This window comes from Orycteropus afer, unplaced genomic scaffold, assembly GCF_000298275.1.
Source record: "Orycteropus afer afer isolate SDZICR_OR568_19922 unplaced genomic scaffold, OryAfe1.0 scaffold00006, whole genome shotgun sequence".
Classification (NCBI taxonomy): Eukaryota; Metazoa; Chordata; class Mammalia; order Tubulidentata; family Orycteropodidae; genus Orycteropus; species Orycteropus afer.
In genome coordinates, this window is record NW_006921593.1 from 9920104 (window position 1) to 9945993 (window position 25890).

Genomic DNA, 25890 nt, shown 5'->3' on the forward strand with positions numbered 1-25890 from the left:
TAGCCAGCTTGAGGCTGCTGGGGAGAGTGGTGTCATTCAGAGCTTCCCCGTCAAGGGTGCCCAGAGGTCTGACCCTGCTTTTCACAGGGAGTATTAGAGGCTTCTGGAGGTCCTAGCACCATCAGACCCCAGCTGGCTGCCATGAGGCCCCAGGCAAGAAAGGTGTGGAGTTGCCCAGAGATACCCGTTAAGCATGAAGATAAGGCCTTTCTGCAATAGCAAGGGGCTTTGGGTGGTGACCCAGCACTGTCTAGAGAGCCCTCAGGTCAGTGTTGCCCCTGAGGCTGCATGCAGGGGAGCCCTCCTGGTAAGGAAGCTTCACTTGCAGGAAGCTCAGGTGTGTGTGTGGGGTGAAGTTAACAGGTCAACACCCCTGCTTCCTTACCCTTCTGTCAGAACTATTAAGTTCAAGTGGCACGAAGTCCAGAGCCAGTTTCCTGTTGAGCATGGGTCAGCAGGAAAAGCACACAGAGGGGAGGATGGCTGTGCCACAGTCAAATGAACAGGAGATGAGGGAGGAGACCCACCTGGTAGCTCCTGGAAAGCCCAAGCTCCCAGACTTGGTCAGGGTCTGGCTGTAAGCACAAAGGCAGCATCTCATCCCCTTCATAAGACGAAAGGGAACCAAAGACACCAGCATGAGCTCTGTGCTGCGCAGCTAGTGCAGCACCATTAAGGCGCTTCAGCAGAGTCCCTTAACAGACGAGACAAGGCTTAAAAACAAGCTTTAATCAAGCTTATAAAAATTGTTCTCGAACTTGAATAGGCCCACTGGCCCAGCAAGTTGCAGCTGACAACTTCACATTTTCCAGGCCCAGGGGCAGATGGCCTTCTTTACACACCCATACACACTGGACGGGGTGCTAGGTGGCGTAGACGGGCTAGGGCATCTGGTTAAGACAGTCTTACAGGTGTCCCAGGAGAAAGGGAGCTTACGGAGAGCTCAGACTCCACAGCCTGTCCCCCGTCGGCTATTGCCACCTTGGGCCACCTCATCCTAATCACATTGACAGGCACAGCTTCTGAGTTCAGCAGGTCACTGAGGAAGCAGGCATGGCCTGGCCACAGCTTTGAATGATCTACCAGCTCCCAGGTCACAGGGAACTGGTGTTTAATGAGGCCCTGAAGGGATGGCCACCTTCCATAGGGACACATCAGAAGCCCTTCCCCAGCAACTGCCACCATCCCCAAAGGGCTGGTGGGTGGGGAGTCCCAGAGAGGCGGCAGCAGCACCCAGATAAACACGAGGCTGGCCTGAGGGACCCAAATGGAGCCCGTGTCCCTTTCTTTTGTTTTTTAAAAAAATAAAGATTACACCAAAATGATAGGGAAACGAGCAGCCATAGCCCCTCAGAGGATATTTCTGCGGGGCCTGCCTGCCAGGTCTTGCCAGTGCCAACACTGGCACTGAACAGTTAAACGCACGTCCCCAAGGATGGCCGAAGAGCTGTCCCCAAGAACAGGCCCCTCAGGCTCCTCTGAGGTGGCTCCCACTGCTGTCACTGTCCACTGAGAAAGGCCAGGTGGCCTTTGGTGCATCTGTTGGCGTAGTGTCCTTTCTCGCCACACTGGGAACAGCAAAGGGAGGAAACAAAAACAAACACCGTTTCCAAATGTTATTTACAACTCAGGCAGCACCCATCAAGCAACAGGGGTGTGTGAGGGGTGCCAAGACAGCAAGGCCGGGATTTTCTTTCAGACGTGAGGGGGAAAGGAAGGTTCGGTGGGGCAGACACGGCAACCAGCACCTCGTGGAGGTCAACAAGGGAAGCCCCCTCCAGAAGGGCAGCAGACAGCACGTTTGGGAGCTTTCAGAATGAGTGGCGCTCTGCCACTCACACCTGCCCTAGATGGCTCAGTCCACCAAAGGGCTTGTTACTGGATGCCAGAAAGGAGCACGTGGCCCAGGGCACTGGTGCTCCCCGGCCTGTCCAGGGTCCAAGCCCCGCTGCAGGGCAGGAGGTCACTTACCTCTATGGCAACATTCGGGGCTCCCTGGCAGGATGACAGGGAGGGACAACGTTGGTGAGAGAGGCACCAGGCTCCTCCCCCAAACTAGGGAGCCACTGTGTGCTGCTTATAGCAGCAGGCTATACCATGTGTTCCCTCCTAGATCATGCACACCTGCCTAAACTACCCCTGGGGACAAGTCTGGATCCCAGGATCAGAGGAGTGACGATACAATGGCTATACTTGAGTGGGGCCAGTCAGCTCTCAAAATTCTAGCACTGCCTGCTTTGTCCAGGTCTCATTATGCAGGCCCTTCCCCAGGTTCTCAGGTGGGAATTTTAAGGAAGGAAGTGAAAGGCAGCGTCATGGAGCCAGGCGGAGTCACCTTCCCACTCCAAGTGCTTTCTCCATGTGGAGTGCATGAGAGGATGGAGGGCTCTACTTGTCCTGTCCCTTTGACCCCACAGTTCCAGATCTCAAATGTCTGATCTGTAGGAGTGACTTCTGGGTGGATGAGTGACCTGTGTAGTGGCCAATAGTCCCAATGATGTGTGGCCCCAGAGAGGGACTCCAAGGCCAATAATGTTCTTGTTACTTGCCATCCAGTCCAACCGGAGTCATAATCACCCCTCCTTGGGTTTCCAAGGCAACCTCTGGTTAGCAGTCAGGTGCCTTAGGCACTACCCTACCAGAGCTCCTAGGGCCAATCATAGCATTCGGCATGTCCCTCAGCCTCTGCAGCTCACCCCAGGGAAAAGGATTCCCACGAGGCATCTTTAACAGCATGAAAAGGTGGTCCCCTCACCCCTAGCCCTAATTCTGTGAGATGTCAGGACTTGGGAGAGCCTTCTATACAGGGGAGGCCCTGCTGGATACTTCTGGAGGGAGGCAAGAAGGCAACCAAGCTGCCTCAGTTTCCTCATCGTACCCGAGAATGGACTGGTCTGAGACAAGCCGACCCTGGCACCTGCCTGCTGTCTTCCCTGTAAGGAGCATGCCTGCCAGTGCACCTCACCTCCTGTGGGCTCAGAAACTCCTGCGAGGCCTACCCTAGGCACCTGCTCCTCCTCCCCCAGACCACAAACCCCTCCTTCCCAGCAAAGAGCAGCTGTCTTTCTCAGAAGTGCCACACAGAGCAGGGGTAAAGGGTCAAGGACCGCCTGAGGAACAGTTCAGGGTTCTGCTTCCCTTAAGGGCAGGTTCCATGAACATTTTCAGTATATGCCCTTTGCCTCAGACCTTCTGCTTCTAAGCACAGATGCGCGTGGATCTAAGCGCCAGAGTCAGCAGTGTTGAGGCAGTGAGAACGACAGACTGTACTGTGAATTAAAGTTTCTAAGTGCAGTTGTCTTGTTGTTGTTGTTAGCCGTCGAGTCGGCCCCGACTCATAGCGACCCCTCCTTGGGTTTCCGAGGCAGTTATCACTACGGAAGTAGGATTGCCCAACCTTCCTTCTGCGGAGTGGCTTGTGGGTTTGAACGTCCAGCCTTCTGGTTAGCAGTCAAGTGCCTTAGGCACTATGCTACCAGAGCTCCTGCAGTTGTCTTAGCGGGACCCTTTTAGGGATCTGCAAGTGTAAACTGTACTACAACCAAAATGCCTGAGAACTGAACACATTCATTGAAGTGGCTGTTTTAGAAGTGGGAATAGGAGGATGACACTTTGCACCCTAAATACTTACATCATCTTAAGTTTTTACAAAAAAACTCCGAACTCACTGCCGTCGAGTTGGATCTGACTCATAGCAAACCCTCCTTGGGTTTCCGAGGCAGTATCACTACCTAAGTAGATTGCTCTTCTGAGGAGTGGCTGGTGGGTCTGAACCGCCAGCCTTCTGGTTAGCAGTCAAATGTCTTAGGCACTACACCACCAGAGCTCCATTTTACAAAAAGCGTGTACTAAGTATTTCAAACCTAACGAGTCTAAACTCTGAAGTCTCTGGAGATTTATTTAATGTTGGTTGTTTCTGCTTACTCATGCGTTGGTGCTTGTTTCCTTGTATTCTGATTTTTAATCAAGAGCTCATTCTGTGGAACTCCAGCTGTGGGAGTTTTATGCAGCCTGGGTTGCAACTATATTCTGCAAAGAGCACTGATGGGGGCTCCTGGCAGGCATCAGGGGCCCTCTTACCTCAGGTCTATTTTGGATACAAACTGCAGCCTGTGTCGTCTTCCAGTCCTCAACAAGGGCATGAATACAGGCCCAAGCTCCTATTAAGGGTCAGCTAGTCACCACAAACCCTTCTCAGCTGATCAAGAATGAGACCGATGTGTTTTCAAGCGGCTCTTTTCCAGCTCACCCCTCCCTCCCAAGTGTCCCACTCCATGTGGGGCAGTGGGAACCCAATTCTGCCCATGGGCCCAGGCTGGCTATTACCCTTGGGCTTGAGGATGGCTCCAGGACAGCCAGGCCTCAAGGAACACTCTGTTCCCCAGACCATGCTTCTAGCCTCCTAAAGATTTCCTCACTTTCTGGCAAACGCAATCCACTCGTGTTCAGTGTGCTTTTTATCATGTGCCTTGCCCTGGTGTATCATGGTTGGAAGTGGGAAGGTTTCCCACCCTCCACCTTCATAGCCCTTTTACCTTAAAGCAAAGCTGATTCATATTTCAAAATCCAGCATCTGGGGAATGAGGGCATGACCCCTGAGAGAAGAGTGAAGACCCCCACCCTGTCCCCCAGCCCCAGGACTCACCTTGTAACAGGTGACCTGCTCCAGCGGCCGGGGTCCCCGGTTGCCTGCACTGCTGTTTTGACTCTGCATGACCCCGATGACCTGCGGGGCTCTCTGCTGGTTGGGAGAAGAGTTCTGACTCGTTAACTGGATCAAGGAGGACGACCTTTGTAATGGCGGATTGTTACTTTGCTGGAAAGAGTCACACAACACGGTTTTACTGCAGAAAACGCGTGCACGCAGACTACCAATGGGGATGGGAGAAAAGAAGGCAGACTTCTCCCGCCTGGCCAGCAGGAAGAAGGGCTTCATCGCCGCCTCGCTCAGGAGAGCAGGCAGAAAAGCAGCATCTGGTGGTGGCAGGAGCCGCTGCCCGAAAAACGCCATGCAGACACACAAAAAACGGAAACCAAAAGTGGAAAAGAAAACACCAAGGAGACAAGAGGAGGTCTCTGGGCAGGGGCGCGGGCGTGGTCAGGCCTTACTTTTGTTTCTGAGGTTCTAGCTTCAGGTCAGGATGAACGCTTGGTTCAGCCAGATGTTTAGCAGCCTACATGGCGAGCAACAGTCACAGAAAAAGAGTTGGAGCCTGACACGCTGGCCTGGGCCTAGGGCTGAGGGCCCTCTGCGGGGAGCCATGTGCACAAGGGTGGGGCTCCTGGGCTGGAATTCAGCAGCCGGGCCACCTCCCAACCAAGGAGGTTCCTGGCTCTGGCCCCGTAAACAGAGGAACCCCAAGCTAGAGACTTTCTGCGTCGTGGCTACACCCATTCCAGGAGCTCCTGGCTTTCCTGATGAGGAGGTCTATTAGATTTCCCCTATAACCTCCTGAAGGTGGGTCTGAGCACTGAGGAGGGCCAGGCAGACTTTGGGAACTGGCTCAAGATGGGTGGATGGGTATCTTTAGACCCTGCCTACCACACCTTGGCCAGCGTTCTTCCTCTGCCCCAAACCCCAACTCCTGTAATCAGACCCAGATGCCCTTGGTTTGAGCCAGGGAGGGGGACTGCCGCATTTCCCTCTCTCATTGCGCTGGTGGGGACAGGCCAGCTGCCCAGAGAGGGGCCCATCTGGAAAACCAGAGCTGGCTAGACCTGCAGCCCTCCTCTGCCAGCCTCTCACAACCCCAAACACCCCGCAGTGCAGTGGGGACCCTCCACACAGGAGCAACAACAGCACTGGCTGGAAAAGTGGTTGGCCTCGGGTCTGCTCCCAGCTCTGATCTGCTCCTGCCTAGGGGTGCCCCTCAAGGAGGCCCCTCAAAGTCACAGCGTCACACTGTGATGGCAGTGTCTGAGCTGCAAACAGGAACTGATGCCCCACTTCCAGGCCTGGTAGCCCATCGCACAGGACGTTCACATGTAGTCTGAGCCCTGCCATTGCAGGTCCTGACATTCTAGGACTTTCCAAACCAGAAGGGCAGAAAAGCCCAGTGGGAAGTCAGCCCCAGCAGACAGGCCGCCTCCTCTAAAGAGAGAGGCAAGCTGTGCTGCTCCCCAACTTTATGTGGCTCCATGTGCCTCCTCCTGCCCCCTCCTCTCATGAGGACTACAGCCTGGACTTCAGGTGGCCGTGCAGTAAGATGGCACCAAGGGCCTGTCTGCTGGCCTGAGCTCCTGGTACTGGTGACACAGAGCCTGAGGAGGGCACGGTACCTTGGTTGGGGGCTGTGTCTGCTGCGGTAGCGGGGGCTGCTCCGTGGCTCCCATTGGCAGTTCAAACCGAGGGCTGGTCAACAGGCAGAGGGGATGAGAAGAAAAGGAGAAGACGGTGAGAGAAGATAAGTCACACGGTCTTCTAAATCTCTGTCCTAGTAAATCCCACCCAGCCCTGCCCAAGCACAAAGTGGTCTGAACCTCAGATGGGGTGGAGCTGGCACTCAGCTCTGCCCCCAGGAGGCTGTGGGAATACGACAGAATTGATGTGCCTGGGTTCAAACCCAGCTCTGCCAGGAATGAGCTATGAGACGGTGGGCGAGTGATGTTCAGAGTTATAAAGGAACTAGCCCATGGTGGCCTCAGAGGCAATGAGGTGGCTGCACACAGGAGCCCCCCAACACACACCTTTCCTCAGGGTCGAACTCAAGGGCTGACACCTCCTCTGACTCCTCAGTCACAGATGACATGTTGCCCTGGAAACAGGGCTTCCTGCTCTCATCTATGGGGCAGGGCCAAGGCAGCAAGTGGCTCCAGGCACCTGCTCATTGCCTGGTGAGGGCCTGGGGTCCCCAGAGACCAGAGGACTGTGTGCCAGATGCATGCAGCAGGGAATACAATGTGGGAAGTGGGGAGACAGAGACGGTCTGCGTCCCAGGTCCTATCCCAGGATGATGCTAGGCCACAACCACCAGAGGGAGAGCTGCACTGAACTCAGAGGCCGAGGCGACGGGGGTGGGGGAGACGCACTGAGCCCTGCCCCAGGCTTCCATCACCAGCATCTGGAGCCAGGTACCACGTCCTGCCCTGCAGCCCTGGCCAGGGGATTAGTTCTGCACCTCAGTGCTTTCATTTGTGAAACGGGGTGTTGTCTCATTATTGTATGTGTGAGTCCCATGAATACCACAGCGCCAAGCCCAGCACCAGCACCAGCACCAATAAGCCATGAAATGTTAGCTCCCTGCTCCTAGGGCATGGGTTCTTGAGGTCCCTAAAGTCCCTAAGTGATACACAAGACTACATGAGTGGAGTTTTTCTGGGGCTAGGGCCGAGAGGTTTACTGGATTCCAATAAAGGCTGGTCGAGCAGTGCCACCTCTGGGATCAGGGAGTGGCCCCTCTCCCAGCTCCTTTCACCCAGGACCAAAGCCAGCTGGACCTGAAGATGAGGGGCAGCAGCAGGGCCTGGGAGGGCACCGGGGCTGTGCGTTCACACACACTGGCTACTCACTGCATGAATTTACACGAAGGTCCCTCCGGGCAGAATCCCACAAGGTAATTCACACAGATGACTCTCCGCGTGTGCCGGTGTCTACACAGGGGACCTGCAGAGCCGAACGCCTAGTCACACAGGCTGTCCCCTCATGAGGGGCAATCTCATGCCCACTCTGCTGTCAGGGCCCTGCCTGAATGCCACCTGGGGTGCAGACGGCAAGTAAGTGGCACAAATGCAGCCTCCACATGCCTTTACAGGGGACAGTGACAGGGCACTCAGTCTCCTCATCCAAAGGGTGGACGAGAACATGGCCCACAAAGCACCTGGGGGTATGAACGTCCCTGCCCAACCCCAGAACACCCACTACGAGGCTCTGCTGCCACAGACGGGACGGGTAAGGGATGCCGGTCTGAGTGGACCTGGCAGCCCCAGGGTCACATGGAAACCTACCATGCTTGCAGAAACCGCGGTCGTACCAAGGGCAGTCCTTGATCTTGGACTCAGGGTCGATGTGCAGGAAGGGGCACTCCTTGTTGCTACACTCCCCTGCAGGAAAATGCAGTCAGGCATCCACTGGGTGGTTTGGCAGCAGGCGCCAGCCCCACCTTGGTCTGAGCACAGCACAGCTATCAAAAGCCAGACTACAGTATTCCGGAATCCCATTACAGCTTGGCTGGCCCCGGGCAGGGGCTGTTCTGAGTTTGTTTCCTAAGCTGCATGAAGGGCTGTCACAGTCCTTCCCTATCAAGCAGCAAGTGGTTGGGTGCAGGACCCTCCCTCCCTGCGTCTGACCCAAGGAGCTGGCATGGAGGCCCCAGGCTGCAAAGGCACCAGCTAAGACAGGCTGCTACTGTTCTACCTTACGGAAGTCCACCAGCCCTGGCATGGTCCACTCCCCACCCCCAGCCACACTGGCTGCTCCAACAGCAGCCCTCTGGTGGGAAGGTCCCCAGCTGTGCCCCCATGACAGGCCTTTTCTTCAAATTCCAGCTCCAGTAGCACCTCTTCTGAGACACCTTCTCTGACCACTGGCTATGGGAGGCCTCATGCCTGTGGCCTCGTCACTGTGGACTTCCTGGTCACAAGTGACACTCTTCTCTATTTACCCGTTTCTCTAGTTGACCAGATGCTCCAGCTTGTGAGGAGCCAAAGCTTCACGGGGCCAGGGCTGGTCTGTCATCTTCATCTCCACAGTTGAAGGTAGAGGAGGGTCCTCAACACATGTCACAGCCACATGTGTGCTCTGGGGGAGTCACAGACCATGTGTCTGCTTGCGGGGGGAGGGAATGTGTGACCCAGGGCTGTTAGCCAGAAAGGAGGACACGGGGCCTGCCTGCAGACCCTGCCTGGGAGGGGACCTTGCAGATGTGGGCTGGCTGCCTGGGGAGGAGCTGCTGCCTGGTTCCGTGGTGCACAGGGGGGGTGTGTGCATACACAACGGGAAGCTGGCTCCTATTTCTGTCTGTCTGTGCCCTCACTTCGTTTTCCGCATATGCTGCTGTGACACAGTAACGCCATGATCTGTATCAATAAACCAGCAGGCCCAGCCTGCAGGAATGAGGAAATAACCAACACCTCTGCTGATAACAGCCCAGCACTCCTCACTCACCGTCCCAATGCCCATGGGCCCTGCACAGGGCCTCGGGCCTTGACTGTCACTTGGAAACCTCCAGTGCCAGCCCTGGAGCATGTGCTGACTTTGTGCTGACCACCTGAGCCTTTTCCCGGGAGGCACCCTGAACAGAGGCCCAGGGGGCTCCGATTCCACCAAAGCTCACAACAGTGCAGCAATGTCTGCACCCAGCCCCACCGCCTCCACCATGCCCCTGCTTCTCCACACAGGCCATTCAAGACACGGAGGCAGCACAGAGATGGTCAATTTCAAGGTGGGTGAGGGCAGTCCATATTCTCCAGGGCCATTCAGGACTGGGAAGCTATTACCTGAAGTTATGGATTGAACTGTGTGCCCCAAATCCTAACCCCTGCACCCGGGTGACCCTATTTACAGTCATACTAATACAGCCAGAACCCTAAACCTAATCCCTTCTGATTATAAAAAGACCAAAGCAGACACAGAGACACACAGGAAGATGGCCAACACATGAGGATCGCCCCTGTGCAGTGTGGCACGGTGGCAATCACCAGGAACCAGGAGAGACTCAACATGCCAAGAGCCTGACTAGGACTTTTAGCCTCTAGAGCTGTGAGAAATGGCTCTTCTTTAAAGGCACCCACTTGTAGTACTGGTGTCACGGAAGCACCAAGTAACTAAGACAGCAGGATCCACTCCCAGAGGAAGACACTCAGCCGCCATGAAGACAGGATGAGTATGGGAGGAGGCCAACGGGGGCAGACAGGCTCCAATCAGCTCCACTGCTGACACCCTCACTGTGTGGCCCTCCTCAGTCTCAACCTCCCACAGCACTTAAAAGTACAACAAAGGTGTATGGGATTATGAGAGAGAACACACACTCCGTGGAACTAAAGGGCCGGTTGGCCGCACCCTTACCAAACTTGGAATAGAAGTAGCACTCAGGCATCTTGGTCATGTCGTACTCATGCAGGAACTCGCACTGGTCACCCTTTTTGCATAGCCCACGTAGCCAGTGTTTGCATACAACCGTCTTCTCGCCGCTGATGTGGCGGAACGGGCACATGCCCCCTGCCAAGGAAGATGGAGGTATGAGGAGATGCAGCCCTGAGCCCAGGAGCCAAGGGCATCTTCACTTCATGCCTCCCTGCACCACCCCGGACAACTGTGTCCCAGAAGGTGGAGCAGGTGCCACTAGTCAAAGGCCACATGACCATAGACTCTTCACAGGCAAACATTCTCAATGGTAAAAAGACAAAACTCTGTTGTTGTCAAGTCAATTCCAACTCACAGTGACCCTGCAGGACAGAGCAGAACTGCCCCACAGGGTTTTCAAGGCTGCGATCATTATGCAAGTGGACTGCCATGTCTTTCTCCTATGGAGCGTAGATGGGTGGGTTTGAACTGCTGACCTTTCCATCAGCAGTTGAACACTAACCACTGGGCTACCAAGAACCCCTTTTCGTAATTGTTTTATTTTAATGGGTTTCAGAAAAATATAACTGAAATATCCAACCCTGACTTCACTGATGTCGCTGTAAGGTGCACACAAGCCCAAGTGGTAATGAAAGAGTGTGTTTATTTTTATATTGAACTAGAGCACCTGCAGTGGTACATGGATGTGACAAGGTGGGAAAAGGATGACCAGAGTTTGGGTACTGGCCCTAATGAAGTGAGGTGAAGGGGACAACCAACAAAGGCCTGGATCCCAGGCTGGCTCTACTTCTTGTCATAGAGCCCACTTAGCCTCAGAGAATTAAGAAAGAAGGACAACGGCACACGAAGCAACATAACAAACAGCAGGAGGTCTGCCTTCTGTAGCAGGACTTCAGTGATTGTCTACCCAGGCAGGACAAAGCTACACCAGGAAGGTCAGATTTCATACAGGTGGCCTGGTGGGACCACTGGGAATGATCTAGAGCAGCCCTGTCCAAAAGAACTGCTGCTGATGGAAATCTTCCATACCTATGCCATCCAATATGGCAGCCATCTGCCTGCCCCATGTGGCTCCTGAGCAACTGAAATCTAACTGGTCCAACACAGGACCAATACCGTCAAGTGTATTAGACACTAATGATTTATATCCGAACAGCCCTGTGTGGCCAGTGGCTACTGTCCTAGTTAGCTAAGACAGCCACAGCTGCCATGCCTGTATTAAGGATGGCTGTACTGACAGAAGGTGGCTGGTCAGAACGGCAGGGTTACAGAGCACAGATGTGGAAATGAGACCCAAAGCTCAGCACAGGACTAATGTTCTGATCAGACAGTGTGAGGCCCACCTGGTCCATTTACCTGGCTGGTCTGTCATTTCAGGAGGAAAATTTTCTCAGAATCATCTATTAAAACCATTCACTGAAATGCTGTGCTCCTTACTCAAGCTTCTGACTGAAATTTAGTTTCTTAAATAAATTTGCTACAGGGAGAAAAATGCCAGACCTAAACGTGGCATGTGTGGTCCTCTCAAGAGACACTTTTCCTTATGGGTTAGTGGACCACTAGGTTTGTGCAGCAGCTGCTGCGGCCTGGCAAGTGCAAACAAGACCCTGTGAGAGATGACTGTGGGGTTTTTGATAAGGGCACATAGGATAGTGGTTCTCTGTAGACTCTGGAGTCAGAAAGGCCCAAGTTGAAAAGCAGGCTCAGCCACTCACTAACACTGTGATTCTGAGAAAGTAACAGGACACTTCGGAGCTGGGGGTCTCGGTCCAAATGGGACTAGCTCGCAGCCACCGGGACAGTGAGGTGAGAAGCCAGCCTTAGTCCAGAGGAGGGCCAGCTTGCGGCCACAGGGACGGTGAGGTGAGACGTGAGGTGAGAAGTTAGCCTCAGCACTGGCTCAGGCTTGTGTCTGAGTATCCAGGCAGAAGTCTCCATCACATTCTTAGCCTATTGAAAACCCACCTTCACTTAGAGGCAGTGCTAGTGTACAGAAAGCAGTGGCACCAAGAGACTTGATGGCCTGCAAGTCTGCAAGGGCAAGGCGGGCGGGAGGGCTGCTGAAGGATCGACAAGGAGCTGGGATCTCTCTTACCTTTGCTGCAGGCAGCTTTCAAGAAGAACTCGCAGACAGCAGCCCCCGACTCTGTAGAGAGAAAAGGAAAAACATCAAACAAAGCTGGGTACGATTGCTCTTGGTCATGTTTGAACACGATAGGGGAAGCTTTCAGGCTCGCAACCAGCGAAGACTTCAGGGTGCAGGACAGAGTCACAGAAAAACACAAAGCCTGATCAAGTCTGGAAAAAGCCGTTATTTCAGTCCTTCCCCACACTGAGACCAGTCATTCACGTGGTGCTTTAAGTGCCCACTACAAGCAAGCTGATTTCAAGGAGTTCTGAGTGGGTGAGGGAGGAAGGAGAGAGAACAAGATCACAGAAGTTAATTACTCCCAGCTTCTACCTTCCAGAAGGGTTAATTCAAAGGCACGTTAATGTGAGGCCAAGTGACAGAAAGGTCTCACAGGAAGTACAAGCCAGTGAATGGGGACTCGGAGGAGGGAAGGTACCAGAAGAGATGGGTGCCCTAGGACAATATTCCAGAGGAAAGGCACAGTGAAGTCACAAAAGCGGGATTGCTTTTAACGTGCAATATGAAGATAAAATTATTAAAGAAGCGCTGCCCTTCACTGTCGTAGATGTAACCGGTTCAGGTGAGAGAGCAAGAGAACACAGGCAGGTGTGAGGAAAGGCAGTGACTCCTGCAGTCACGCCATCCTGATGAGCCAGGAATCCACCAGCCATGGCTGCCAGAGTAAACCACCCCTGGCTGCACAAACAGGAGTCCCTGGATGGTGCAAACGGTTAATGCCCTTGGCCGCTAACTGAAAGGTTGGAGGTTCAAGTCTACTCAGAGGTGACTCAGCCATTGAACACCCGTGGAGCACAACTCTACACAGACACATATGGGGTCTCCGTGAGCTGGGTCAACATGACAGCAACTGGATTGGTTTTTGGCTCCATAAACAGTTGTCTCTCTCTGTAGGCATTACAGAATTGAAGGGACACCCACCGACGGCACCTCTGAAGCCCACTTCCATCTTTTCCTTGGTAACCTGCCACTGCCTCCTTGGCTTCTCCAGGACAGACAGAATTTGCTAGCACAGATCTAACACTGTAGAAACTGGGACTCCAGAAGTCACTTTGTGACTCAGAAACCCGTTGGAAGACTGTGACATTAAGAACGCATCATTTAGGAGTATTTGTAGGCCTTTGTTCTTTTCAGAAGTTAAGGGTGTTTCATTCATCCCTGAAGCCAGAAATCTGCTCCTAGGACTGAGTCTCAGGTAGACAGCAGATGAGGTCATGCCTGAGTGCACAGCTGACAGCTCTTCCCCAGTCTGAGGGGGGAATGAAGTGCAGGCATGGGCAGTGGAGGGGCTGTGGCCTCGCTGGGCATTCGGAGGGGCCTGTAACAGGCGGCACACCATCACAACCAGAGTCAGGAACACTGGAGCCCTGCCCTGGCTCTGCCACGCACTGGGCACTCTTGGGCAAGTCCCCTCCCCCAGCCAAGTCTCAGTTTCCCCATCTGTGGACTGAACTCAGTAACCACCAAGAGCCCTCTGAGCTATGGTTAGATTTCAAGCATGTCCAGAAAGGGGCAGAGGAAGAAAAGCGCAGTTTCTTTAGAAGTACAAGCTATCCTACCTGAGTTGGTGTGTGGGGAGCACTGGAGAGCCAGGCATCGCTATGGGGAGGGGGAGCGTGAAGGAAGGTCAGACTGGCCACCCCAAGGGTCCACACTAGAGGCCTATGTGCGATGACAGACCCAGAGTTGGAGTTCCAGACAAAAGGTGTGGGGCAAGCCCAGAACTAGGGATGGCTTCTGGGGAGTAAGATCAGGAGGCCTGGAGTCTGGTTTAGGGGCTTTCCCAGGTAACAGCCTCCAAATGTTCAATGATGAAAACAACACAGGAGCACTCAACAGGAGGTGGGGGCCCTAGGGAAGGCGGTGGTCGGTCTCCTGGCACTTTCCAGTCATTGAAGGAACGTTGAGGATATTCCCAAGGCAGGAGAACCTGTCTCCGGTCAACAATTATTTGCACAAGCAGCCAGAGTCCTGCCCTCCTGAAGATTACAGCCCCAGACGATACAAGATCCCGAGGAGGTGGGCTCCCGGGTCCAAGTGGGAGAGGAAAGAGAGTCCCCAGACCCAAGGGGGAAAGGAGGCCAGGGGCCGAGGGAAAAATGGTTCACAGGACCGAAGGGAGTTGTGGGTCCCAGGCCCAGGGAAAAAAGGGGGTCCCGGGACAGAGAGAGAGGGAGCTCTCTGACGAGACAGAGGGTAAGGAAGAGTAAAGAGCCCCGAGATCAAAGAGAAGAATCCCGAGACAAAGGGAGAAGGGACCTGGGGTCCTAGTGGATGGGTCCTGGGTCATATAGGTGGTCCCGCCCGTCGGCCCCGGCCCCGCGCTTACTGTCCATGCCGGGGAAGGGCAGCGGCTGCGCCCCGAGCTGCTGCTCCACCGCGATCTCCAAATCGAACTTGATGTGGTCCACGCTGGCGATGATTTCCTGCATGGCGGCGGCGGCCTGCCGGCCCGGCTCCCTCTCAACTATCCGGCCACTCACACCCCTACCCGTCGTGGACTCACCACACACGTTCCCGCACCGCCGCCGCCGCCGCCGCCGCCGCCCGAGGCATGCCGGGAACACAGCAGCCCGCGCCGGCGTTTCGCATGTTCAGACTGGGCCAATCGAGCACGGAATAGGAGACGCTCCTCTAGGCCCGGTTAGTCGCCAGCCGAGTAGCTGCCTTGGTTCACAGCCACTGAGAATCTACAACCACGCGGAGTTCGCGGCGCCGACCGCGCCTGCGCGAGGCCCGGCCGGGGTTTGCTGCTCTGGGACAGAGACCTAGGTGAGGTGGGGGCTACAGGAGGCGGAATCAGGCAGGAGATGCCAGGGAACCGGACCGGACCGGTGTGGGGGGGTGCGCCTCAGGGCGTCCGAGAAGGTTGTTGTTGTTGTTGTTATGTGCCGTCGAGTCAAACCCGACTCCTAGCGACCGCTCCTTGGGTTTCCGAGGCAGTATCACTAGGGAAGTAGGATTGCCCAATCTTCCTTACGAGGAGTGGCTGGTGGGTTTGAACCGCCAGCCGTCTGGTTAGCAGGCAAGTGTCTTAGCCACTATGCTACCAGAGCTCCCATACCATCAGCAGGGCCTGAGATTTTGTCATTTCAGAGGTACTGAGTGTCAGGGAGTCCTGGTGGCCTCGTGCCTAAAGCATCTGACTGCTAAGCGGAGGGCTGGCGGTTCAAACCCACGGGCCACTCCGTGGAAGGAAGGTTGGGCAATCTACTTCTGCAGTGATATTGCCTCGGAAACCCAAGGAGGGGCTGCTGTAAGTCAAATCGACTTGATGGCAATGAGGTTTCTCTCTCTATTTTTTTTTTTAATGAGTGTAAATCATTCTTGAGACATCTGTAACCACCACATGGTGCTATCTTGAGCTAACAGTTATATTCATGTTGTTCGGTGCAGTCCAGTTGGCTCCATCTCATAGCGACCCTGTGTACAACAGAGTGAAACACTGTCCAGCCCTGTACCCAGCTCACACAATCCTTGCTATCCTTGAGCGAGCATATTGCTGCAGCCACTGTGTCAATCCGTCTCGTCTCGTTGAAGGTCTTTTCCTTTTTTGCTGACCCTCTACTTTATCAAGCATGATAGCCTTCTCCAGGATTAGGGTCCCTTTTCACAATATGACCAAAGTAGGTGAGACGAAGTCTGGCCATTCTTACTTCCAAGGAGCATTCTGGCTGTACTTGTTCCAGGACAGATTTGTTCATTCTTCTGGTATTTTCAGTATTCTTCACCAACACTGTAATTCAAAGGCATCAACTCTTCTTGGTCTTCCTTACTTATTGCCCAGCTTTTACATCCATATGAGGCAATTGAAAATACCCGTGGCTTGGGTCAGGCACACCTTAGTCTTCGGAGTGACATTTTTGCTTCTTAATACTTTAAAGATGACTTTTGCAGCAGATTTGTACAGTACAATATGATGTGAATAACTGTTTTAAAAACATCTTTGGTAGATTGCTTTTAATTCTATGTATTTTAATTGGTACTATGTGAATTAATACACATGTTTATGTAACATTATTTTAACTGATCTCATCAGATGCTGAATTAAGACCACCAAGTGATACTCAGAGGAGCTGAAGAAATCAAGGCTCAGGAAGGTCAGGTAAGGTTCTGGCTTCGGTGCATGCTGATGATCCGGACCCAATCATCAGAGTCATAAACCAGTTGCCACCTAGCTGATTCCATTTCGTGGTAGCCCTCGTAAGTGTCAGAGTAGTACTGTGTTCTCCCAGTGGCCAAAGCTGGCACAATTTGAACAACCAAATAAGTTCCCATGTGGTATAAACAGTTAACACGCTTGGCTGCTAACTGAAAGGTTGGGGCTCGAATTCACCCAGAGGTGCCTTAGAAGAAAGATGTAGTGCTCTCCTTCCAAAGGGTCAGGCCATCGAAAACCCTACAGATCACAGTTGTGCTGTGACACACATGGGCTCGCCATGAGTCGGAATCAGCTCGACAGCAGTTAGTGGTGAGAGTTGCTTCTGTCCTCGGAGTGCTCCCTGCACCAGCTCTGTGCTGCATGCTGGCTAGGAGAAACCTCATCTGTTTGTTGTTACAGTGTTGTGTGGAAACGCTGGTAAGCCCATTTGATTGGCAAGGAGGCTGAGGCCAGGGACAGCGGGGCAGTTGTGTGGCAAAGCTGAAATCTGAACTGAGGGTGTTTAGCCTCAGGGCCCACACTTATAACTACTTCTCCCTCTTCTTTCCGGCTTTTGTGACAACTATGAATCCAAGTTGACTTCACTTTTTTTTTTTTTCCGACTTATTCCAGGCTGGGGAAGGAGAGGAAGGCCAGAGATGGACCTTGTGAGACTTACCCGGCTCTTCAGCCCCCGCCCCATGGGACTGTCCATCCTCCAACACCTCTGCCCACCCAGAGCTGGTTGGGCAGGAGGCAGAGAGGAGCCCACAAGGCTGCGGACTACAAGCCTTACTCAGCCAGCTCCAGCAACCTTCAGCAGTTTCTTTTCTCAGCTGGCCCCTGGCCAGGGGACCCAGAAGGACACGGGTAGCCTTGACTCTGACCGGAGCCAGCTCAGCTCGACAGCAGAGGCCATGCTGGATGAGGATGAGGAGGAGAGCTTTGGGACCCTCTCCAATAAATACTCTTCCCGGAGGATGTTCCGGAAATCGACGGCCCAGTTGTATAACCTACGACTCAGGGAACAGACCGTGGAGGAAGATGAGGAAATGGAATTGGAGCCCAAATCATGGCAGGGCCCAAGAAACACCCCTTATTGGTACTTCTTTCAGTGCAAACGCCTGATCAAGGAGGGGAAGGTGAGGAGCCTCAGGTTCTGCTGGCGGTTTCACCTTCCCTGGTTGCTCAGTGTTTTGTGAGGGGCTGTGGCAGAGCCAAGCTGTGGACCCAGAGGGGCTGTAGTCAGAGGAAGCCTGTTCACCCACCCCTGCTGTCCTGCACCCACATGAGGGGCCGTTAGGGAGCCTGTGAATGGCCCCCTGGAGTTGTGGATGCCGTAGTTCTGAGTATACCCAGCCAGCTGGCTAGAACCTGGCCTCCCATCCAGCTGAAACCCGGGGGCCTGCCACAAAAGAGGGGGTTCCCAAGAATGAAAATGAAAGGATGCAGGAGCAAGGTGGTGCTGGCATTCCCATTTTCTGTGCACTTACTAAGTGCCAGGCCTTGGCTCCACTCTGGGGACACAGATGGAAAAGGCTCTGTCCTTGCCTTCAGGGAGGTCTCAGTCTCACTGGAAAGAAACGGGATAAAGTCCTGGCAGAGGTGGTGGGTGTCCAGGGGGACACTTGCTTCCCTCCTTGTCACCAAGAGGCTCCTGTGATGTGGAGCCTGAGGGAGAGAGAGGCAGAGACCCAGAGTGGGTGTTTGCTGCTGGGCTGGGAGGACCCTCGTGGCTGTCCTGAGCCCCTCCCCACCTCCCCCCAGCTGGCAGAGGCCCTGGACCTCTTTGAGAGGCAGATGCTCAAGGAAGAACGACTGCGGCCACTGGAGTGCAACTACACGGTGCTGATCGGGGGCTGCGGGCGGGCGGGCTACCTGAAGAAGGCCTTCCGGCTCTACAATGACGTGAGTGAGGGCGTGGGCACGGGCGGGAGAGCCGGGCCCCGCGGTCAGGAGGCGCCAGCTGCAGGTTGCTAGGGCACTGCCCGGCAGGCCATTTCACCTCCCTGGCCTTGGTTTCACCATCTGGAAACTGGTAGGGATCTCAGGACGACTGAATGAGGTCTTTTTGAGGGTGTGGAGTCCGTTTTCAGGGTCTCTCTTTCAGTTGGGTTTGGGAAGCCCAAACTATACCGTCTCACTGCCCCTGGGTCAGCTGTGCCCTGTCCCGGACTTGAATGCAGCGATGGACAGACAGACGGACTCACCACTGTTCCCTTTGCTTGCTCCTGCTCTGGGCCAATCCTGGAGCTGCCTCTGATTTTGCCCCATCTGAAACAGATGAAGAAGCGGGACCTGGAGCCGTCAGATGCCACGTACACAGCCCTGTTCAACGTGTGTGCCCAGTCACCCTGGAAAGGCTCTGCTCTGCAGAGTGCCCTGAAACTCCGGCAGCAGCTCCGGGCCAGAAACTTCCAGCTCAACCTCAAGACATACCATGCCCTGCTGAAGACAGCTGCCCTGTGCGCAGACCTCAGGATGTGCCTGGATGTGTTGAAGGTGCGCACCCTTCCCTCCTCAGCCAGTTCTGAGTAGTGTCCTCTGGCAAGTGCGAGGTGTGGCCTCCCATCTTCCCTCACACAAGAAGGTTCAGCCCTGGAGGCCCTGAGCTCCCAGATAACTGTCAGGATGCCTGCCCTGAGGCCCTGGCTGGCAGGCCCCTGATGTCTGAGGGCAGCGAGTTGTATGTGCTGCCCAAGGAGACTGTGTGGGGCCTGGCAGTGCTACCCAGCAGGGAAGCTCCAGGCAGGGCCCCCGCTGGAAAAGAGCGGCAGGTGCAAGACCCTAGTGTTCAGGAAACCACAGAGCCCAGGCTGGTGGTATCATGCATGAGGGGGATGGGTGCATGAAGACAGGAGTGCAGAGCAGGTCCCGGTCCAGAAGGTCCTGGGTGTCAGGCTGCTGGCCCAAATCCTCATCTATTCCCCTGGCCACCCTAGGGCATGGGTTTTATCCCTAGCTCATCAAGAGGGAGACCATGAAGGGTTTTGAGCAGGGAACACTGAAAGTGGGGCATCAAGTCTGCTTTTTCAGATTCCAAGAAAGAGAAAGGAAGGTTTATTGTAAGGAAGCAAGGAAGGCTCTCAGCCCCACTGCAGGACCTCAGGGACTAGGGCAGGGTCAGGCCAAGGAGGTGCTGGGTGGCCTAGGCGTTACATTTTTCCTCAGGCACCCCCCCCGTCGATTCTAGTCGCCAGATTGACTGCCCATCCAGTCAGCTCCCAAGAGTGCTGTGGGCAAGGCAGGTGCCGGAGACTTCCAGAAGAGGGCAGGGTAGCTGGCACTGTCCAGGGCTGTTCATGGGTGTTTCTGGCAGGCCACTCTGACTGGGGTGGGGGAGGGGTGGGAGAGGGACAGTTGGAAACAGCTGTGGTGTCCAGGGAGTGCGAGCCTCGGCCAAATCTCACTGAGGCAGGAGAGCTGGTGACAGGTGGAGGCCCCGAGGCGGGGGGCACACATGCTGATGAGGACAGGAGGGGGCTTGAGGAGACGCCTGTGAGGGGCCTGGTAGGTGGAAGATGAGGTGGGATAACGTGATGCAGGACCAGTGCCTCAAGAAGGCAGCAGCCGACCCTAATACCCTGAGCAAGGCCGGGTCACTCACGTTACAAGCTCTTGCTGTGTGCAGCCCCTTGGCATCCATGGAGCTGTTCCAAAGATCCCCCAAGGCAAGTCCTAACTGTGACCTCACTCCTCAGATGAGACTAAGACCCGAGACACTGGCTGGTGGTGAGGCTGGGATGGAGTGCCTTGAGGACAGGCTGAGAGGTCTGCTGGGAGTCTTTGTGGAGACACTCTCAGACCCCGAGCGGAGTGGGGAGAAGCAGCCCACAGAGGAGGGACATGGGGCAGCAGCAGTTGGGCTGTCTGAGGTGGTTCCCAGCCGCCCCAACACAGGAATCCAGCACCAAAGCTTCCACACATACAACCTTGGTTCCTCCCCGGAATATCTGCTTGCGTCACCCCAGGTTCGGCCTCCACTTTATCCCCCAGGAAATCGTCCATAAAGGTCATGCGGTCACAGAGGAGACCTTCAACTTCCTGCTCATGGGCTGCATCCAGGACAAGAAGACTGGCTTCCGACTTGCCCTGCAGGTCTGTCCCTCCCAGCTCTGCCCCCAGTCCTGCCTCCTGTAGCCCCACTGCTGCCTTTGCCTTCCCTTTGCTGCCCTTAGACCTTCCCAGCAGCCCCATCAGAGTGTGCTCCTCTCCCTCAGAGATGGCGGGAGCGGAGGCCACCACGGGGCGCGCCTGGCTGACCTAGGGAGCGGGCTCAGTCACCAGCCCAGACCCGCTAAACCTACAGCCAGGATGCCTACAGCATGCCCACCCGGGATGTGCTTCTTCCACCCCCAGGCCCACGCTCAGCATCTCTGCACCTCATGGAGGCCAAATACAGACATTCTGCTAGGACCTCCCACCCCTGCCCCTGGGCTCCAGAGATAAGCCCCCTCATCGGGTGGCAGTTAGCATCAGCATAGTTGGCATTGGTATCACAGTGGCTCTCATCACTCTCAGAGGTGGGAAGGGCCCAGGAGGTGACCTAGAGCCCGCCTGCATGCAGTGTGTGTGTGTGTGGGGGGCATGCCGCCACAGAGCTTGAGCCAATAGGACAGCCCTGGGCCAGGGCCACTGCTCACCTCCCAGGCCCCAGGCAGCAGAGCTCCATTGTTGGACACCTGGCACTGAGTGTCTCTCCTTTACAGTGCCTCCCCGTCTTTGGCCTGGACCCATCCACGTTAGAAATGAATAGTAGCAAAAGCAGCCAGTTAGTGTTAACCACTTGGTAGTAAACTGCCTGGCCTGGGCCCCACTACCCCATTTTACAGGCAGGGGAACTGAGGCCCACAAAGCTTCAATAATTTGCTTACGGTCCCACAGCTAGTGAGCGGTGGAGTAGGGATTTCAACTGAGGTCCGTCCAATGCTCAAGCCTGAATCCCTGCCACTCAGGGTAGTGTTTGTGTCCCTGCCAAACCTCAGCACTGTCACCTGGTCCCCATGGGATGTGGCAGTTGAGACCCTTCTTTGAGCCCTTGCTCTGGCCAGCAGTGTCTCTCTAGCACAACCCGTCTTGCCTGGGTGCTAATGTCTGGCGAGGGTGGGAAGTCAGGTGCACGGTTTGGGCTCCCCGTGGCAGTGTGGCCTGCGTGGACTCTGTGACCACAGGCAGGGAACCAGGTGGATATGTTAGAATTGGTGCTGGTCTTGGTGTCACTGTGGCCTGCACGAGGCCGCAGCTGCTGTGGCTTATTGAGTATGCTGAGGGTTCTGGGTGCTGAGTGGGCTGACTGCTTGATGGCTTCCGGCCCACAGCCAGTGAGAGGTGGGCAGGAGTCAGCTGTGCCCTGCTGGCACTGAGGCTCACACTGTACCATCACCCTCAGACACTCAGTGCTCACACCTGTTGCACGCTCCCTCCTGAGAGGGAGGCACAGGCGGGGCACCTGAGAGGCACTCCCAAGCTGCAGGGGAGTCAGCCTTCAAGTCAGCTCAGACTATTCCAGAACCTGGCCTTAGGCCCCGCTCCCTGGGGGAGGCGAAGGTGGGCAGAGACTTGGGGTGCAGCCTGTTTCCAGGAGAGGGTAGAGGGATGAGACTACGAGAACAGTTTTGGGGTACACTTGGGGAAGGACAGGGAGGGACACTGGCCCCTTTGGCGTCTCCCAGAGGCTGTTCAAAGTTCCTAAGATTGTAGCTGGCCAAAGCTTGGAGCAGGGTCAACTTCTTCCCAGATGATTCGTGTGCCCTTACTGCCTGCTGGCCTGATGGCTGACTCCCAGCGCCATCTCTGCTGGGCGCTCTGTGGAGGAGAGAAGCCCAAGCGTTGAGTTTTCTCTCCCCGAGCAGGTGTGGCGGCAGATGCTGAGTATGGGGCTCAAGCCGAGCCTGCACGGCTACAACCTGCTGCTGGCGGCTGCTCGGGACTGCGGCCTAGGGGACCCGGCGGTGGCCACAGAGCTGCTCCTGAGGCCTGTGGAGGAGGTGGCCCTGCTCCAGCCCCCAGCAGGTAGGCGGCGGGCAAGGACGGCCCAGGCCGGGGCAGCTGGCAGCGTGTCGGCCAGGCTGCACGTGGAGGCCCTGGAGAAGCAGCTGTTGTTGGAAACTCCTCAGTCACCAGAGGGCCCTCCAGAACCTCAGGGGGCCAGAGCCCCGGGCAAGGCCCAGTGTAAGGCGGACACCACCGAGAAACCTGACCACCCTGTGACCCTCAGCCCTGTGGCCCTGCAGCCCCTTCCCTCAGGGCTGGAGGTCAACCTCCTGACCCTCGGGGCAGTGCCCCCGGCTCTGGTCTCCCTTGGGACAGTGGCCACCCCGGCGGACAGGCTGGCCCTCATGGGGGGCATGGAGGGCTTCCTGGGCAAGATGGCAGGGCACGAGCTTCAACCCGACATCAAGACCTTCACGCTGCTGGCCGAGGTGGTGGCGCCTGGCAGCCCCGCGGAGTCCTCGCTGTTGGTCACCCTGGACGCGCACTATGTGGAGGCGGATGTGACGTTCTTCAACACACTGATGAGGAAGAAGAGCAAGCTGGGTGACCTGGAGGGGGCGAAGGTGAGGGTTCGGGGGTAGCATCGGCTGGGAATCCCCTTCCCTCACTCTGACCTTTGGATGAGGTGCCCAGAGCGCCTGCCAGGTGTGGCCTCCTGAGCCCGAGGTCAGTCAGCAGGTGTGTGTGAACTCCTGCTCTGGACCTGGGAGGTGGTGGGTCACCACATGAGCCAGGAGACACACCCCTTGTCCCGTGGGAGGAAGGTGGTACACATTCTACACTGGTGATGGGGTCAGGTGGACAGGCACCATAAGGACACATGTGAGGGTCCAAGAAGTGCCTTTAAGGAGGCTGTCTTGAATGGCTGGTGACTCAGAATGGGGCCCCGTGAGGGTCCCCACTTCAGTCACCTCCCTTCCTCCCTGCACTGCACTGACTCTGCTGGATGCTGTCCTATATCCAGTTAACGCCAGAGCCCCGCCAGGGGCCCCTCTCACCTGGTCTAACTGGTCCTCCCCCCCAGCCCAGGCTCCTGCCCCCCCACCCCGTTCCTGGCATCTTTGTACCCTCATCCTGCCCCGGACCACCAGACCTTGAGGCCCCCACCCCAGTGCTCAATAAATCACAGAGCTCTGAGGTCTGGGTGGCCTGCAGAGGAGTGGAGTGAGGCATGGGGACAGGAGGCTGCCGGGCAGCACAGACAGACGGACTTGAAGGGGGAGGGACGTTTGTGGAGGGGCACCATGGGAAGGGAGGTGCAGGCAGGAAGCACATGTCTGTGCCGGGCAGCACGATTTCAGGGAGATGGTCCTGAGAGGCAGGCTGGATGGCAGTGGGGCCTTGAATGAGAAGCTGAGGGCTGGGGTGGCACTCGGTCAGCAGGCAGCCAGAGGCCTCAAAGCAGAGCTGTGTCCTTGGAGTCTGCAGCTCCCAGCCAAGGGCTTCCCCCAAGGCCCTCACCAGGGCTGGATGACACTGATATCCTGTCTGTCCCCATAGGCACTGTTGCCAGTCCTGGCAAAGAGGGGACTCGTCCCCAACCTGCAGACGTTCTGCAACCTGGCCATTGGGTGCCGCAGGCCTGGTGACGGCCTGCAGCTGCTCGCTGACATGCGGGTGAGCAGCCAGTCCTGTGTAGGACATGGGGGCCAAGAGGGCATGCGGGGGGCTTGGGAAGCTGGGTGGGAGAGGCTGGCCCTCATGCCCCGGGCCTCTGCATTTCGCCTGGACACTTCTGGTCTCACCCAGCCAGTGTTGGCAGTTTTCCACCCTCGGGTGACAATGTTGTTATCTGTGAATCCACAGCTGAGAGCTAAGGAGACAGGGTCCATTGGACTCTGAGAGCATCAGTGTTTGTCCTTGCTCTTTCAGGTTCCGGGGCTGTGTGTGGGGTGGCCCACCGAGCAGGGCACATGCTTTCCTTTAGGTGCAGGGTCATGGCCCGTGGCTGCTGTCTGCTAGACATGCCTTAGTGGGCTTCTCTCTTGCCCTCCCATCTTCTTGGTGATTTTTGCAGAAGTCCCAGATGGCGCCCAACACCCACATCTACAGTGCCCTCATCAACGCTGCCCTCAAGAGGCTGGACTATGCCTACCTCATCGACATCCTGAAGGACATGCGGCAGAACAACGTCTCCGTGAATGAGGTGGTCATCCGTCAGCTCGAGTTCGCGGCTGAGTACCCACCCACCTTCGACCGGGTATGTGCACCAAGCTGGAAGGTTCTCTTGGCACCTTGGCCCTTGTCCTTCAGATCAGCATTCCTGTTAAAAGTGTCCAGTGGCTTCTCTGAGGAGAAAACAAAGTCCTTGGCCCCCGGTCCACAGGCCTGTGCATTGTTCCTTCATCCCTGGCCACTCCCGTGTGTTCAGGGTCAGCCACTCTGGCCTTCTGTCACCTTCTAGACCACACATGGGACCTGCCTGCCTTGGCCTTTCCTATTCACCCTGCCTTGAACAGGCTTCCTAGCTTCTCACATCAGGGCTCCCCCTCAGCCCACAAGACTCAGCCTGATGGCTCTTCCTCCTCAGAGGTGCCCTGCCACATGCCTCCCCAACCTGAAAGGTCCCGTCCCCACTACCTATATAGCACTGTTTCCTCAACGCTGTGTCTTAGGTCAATCATGTATTTACGGGGCAGCCCTGTGCACTAAACCATGAGCTGCTCAGGGTGGAACCTATGGCTACCCTGCTCCCCCAGGGCCCCGGTGCTGCGGGCTCCTTTGCCGATTTGTTTCCATGTGCCTTTTTCCTCACTCCTCTTTGCCCCAGACAGGTGAAGTCTGTTTTCTGTCCCTCCTCCTCTTCCCTGCTTCCTGGAGACCGTTGTATCTGTGCTGACAAAAAGGGTCAGATAGGAGGCAGTGGCCACGTGGAGGGGGAGTTGGTGGGACCCAGTGATCTCAGCTCAGGAGCTGGGGTGACAGGTGACATCCACAGTACAGGAGCACAGCAATGCAGAGTGAGGAAGATGATTGCGAGCAGGCCACGGCCTGCCTCATGGCACAGCATGTCTGCCTAAGCCCATTTCTCTGCTGTAGGCTACACTCTTCCTGAACCTTAACTGTTTTCTCACTGTCTCCCCTGTAACTGCCTGGAAGTGACAACAGCAAGGCCAGCCACGGGGAGGCCTGCTCCATGTGCCAGCGTCTGGGTTGGCTGAGGGCAGGGGTTCCAACTGTGGTTTCTCCCTTACAGTACAAAGGGAGGAACACCTACCTGGAGAAGATTGACGGCTTCCGTGCTTACTACAAGCAGTGGCTCAAAGTGATGCCGGCTGAGGAAAGCCCTCACCCCTGGCAGAAGTTCAGGACCAAGCCTGGGGGGACCAGCACTCTGTGACAGAGGCCGATGTGGACAGAGGCCTTGGGGGCAGGTGACGCTGGAGGCTCGGGCACTGGGGCACAGCTCAAAGAGCGCATGGACCCATGGTGCTTGGTGGCCACCTGGGAGCCCTTTTCATATATTAAAGGAAAGTGAACTGTTTAAAGTCATGGAAGAGGGAAGGTTGGCCCTGGTTAAAGTGGCAGCATTTTACAAATGCTATGATGACAAATGGAGCTCTGGTGGTATAGTGGCTAACGTGT

The 25890-nt window shown here is 55.8% G+C and overlaps 2 protein-coding genes across 2 annotated transcripts; one reads left to right on the forward strand and one right to left on the reverse strand.

The window, feature by feature from the left end:
* Positions 1–1499: 1499 nt before the first annotated feature.
* Positions 1500–14602, reverse strand: CPSF4 (cleavage and polyadenylation specific factor 4). Its single transcript, XM_007940835.2, has 8 exons — positions 14500–14602; positions 12117–12167; positions 10004–10156; positions 7945–8040; positions 7510–7603; positions 6280–6352; positions 4646–4816; positions 1500–1568 (listed from the first exon to the last, which is right to left on the reverse strand). Exons 1-8 carry the CDS (start codon positions 14600–14602, stop codon positions 1500–1502), a joined length of 810 nt encoding a protein of 269 aa, XP_007939026.1.
* A 2368-nt stretch (positions 14603–16970) lies between these two features.
* Positions 16971–25645, forward strand: PTCD1 (pentatricopeptide repeat domain 1). The gene is made up of 8 exons (XM_007940855.2): positions 16971–17453; positions 18079–18219; positions 18595–18813; positions 20308–20409; positions 22164–22868; positions 23806–23922; positions 24323–24505; positions 25502–25645. The coding sequence occupies exons 1-8, from the start codon at positions 16971–16973 to the stop codon at positions 25643–25645; spliced, it is 2094 nt and encodes a 697-aa protein (XP_007939046.1).
* Positions 25646–25890: the final 245 nt, after the last annotated feature.

Excerpts from the sequence above, each read along its gene's own strand:
- PTCD1 (XM_007940855.2), top strand. The coding sequence starts at position 16,971 with ATGGACCTTGTGAGACTTACCCGGCTCTTCAGCCCCCGCCCCATGGGA. Across the intron at positions 18,220-18,594 it reads CCTTCCGGCTCTACAATGAC|ATGAAGAAGCGGGACCTGGA; the intron begins GTGAGTGAGGGC and ends CATCTGAAACAG. Across the intron at positions 18,814-20,307 it reads TGTGCCTGGATGTGTTGAAG|GAAATCGTCCATAAAGGTCA; the intron begins GTGCGCACCCTT and ends TTTATCCCCCAG.
- CPSF4 (XM_007940835.2), bottom strand. The coding sequence starts at position 14,602 with ATGCAGGAAATCATCGCCAGCGTGGACCACATCAAGTTCGATTTGGAG. Across the intron at positions 6,353-7,509 it reads CCTTCGTGTAAATTCATGCA|CCCTCGGTTTGAACTGCCAA; the intron begins GTGAGTAGCCAG and ends CCTGTTGACCAG. Across the intron at positions 4,817-6,279 it reads AGACACAGCCCCCAACCAAG|CAAAGTAACAATCCGCCATT; the intron begins GTACCGTGCCCT and ends GACTCTTTCCAG.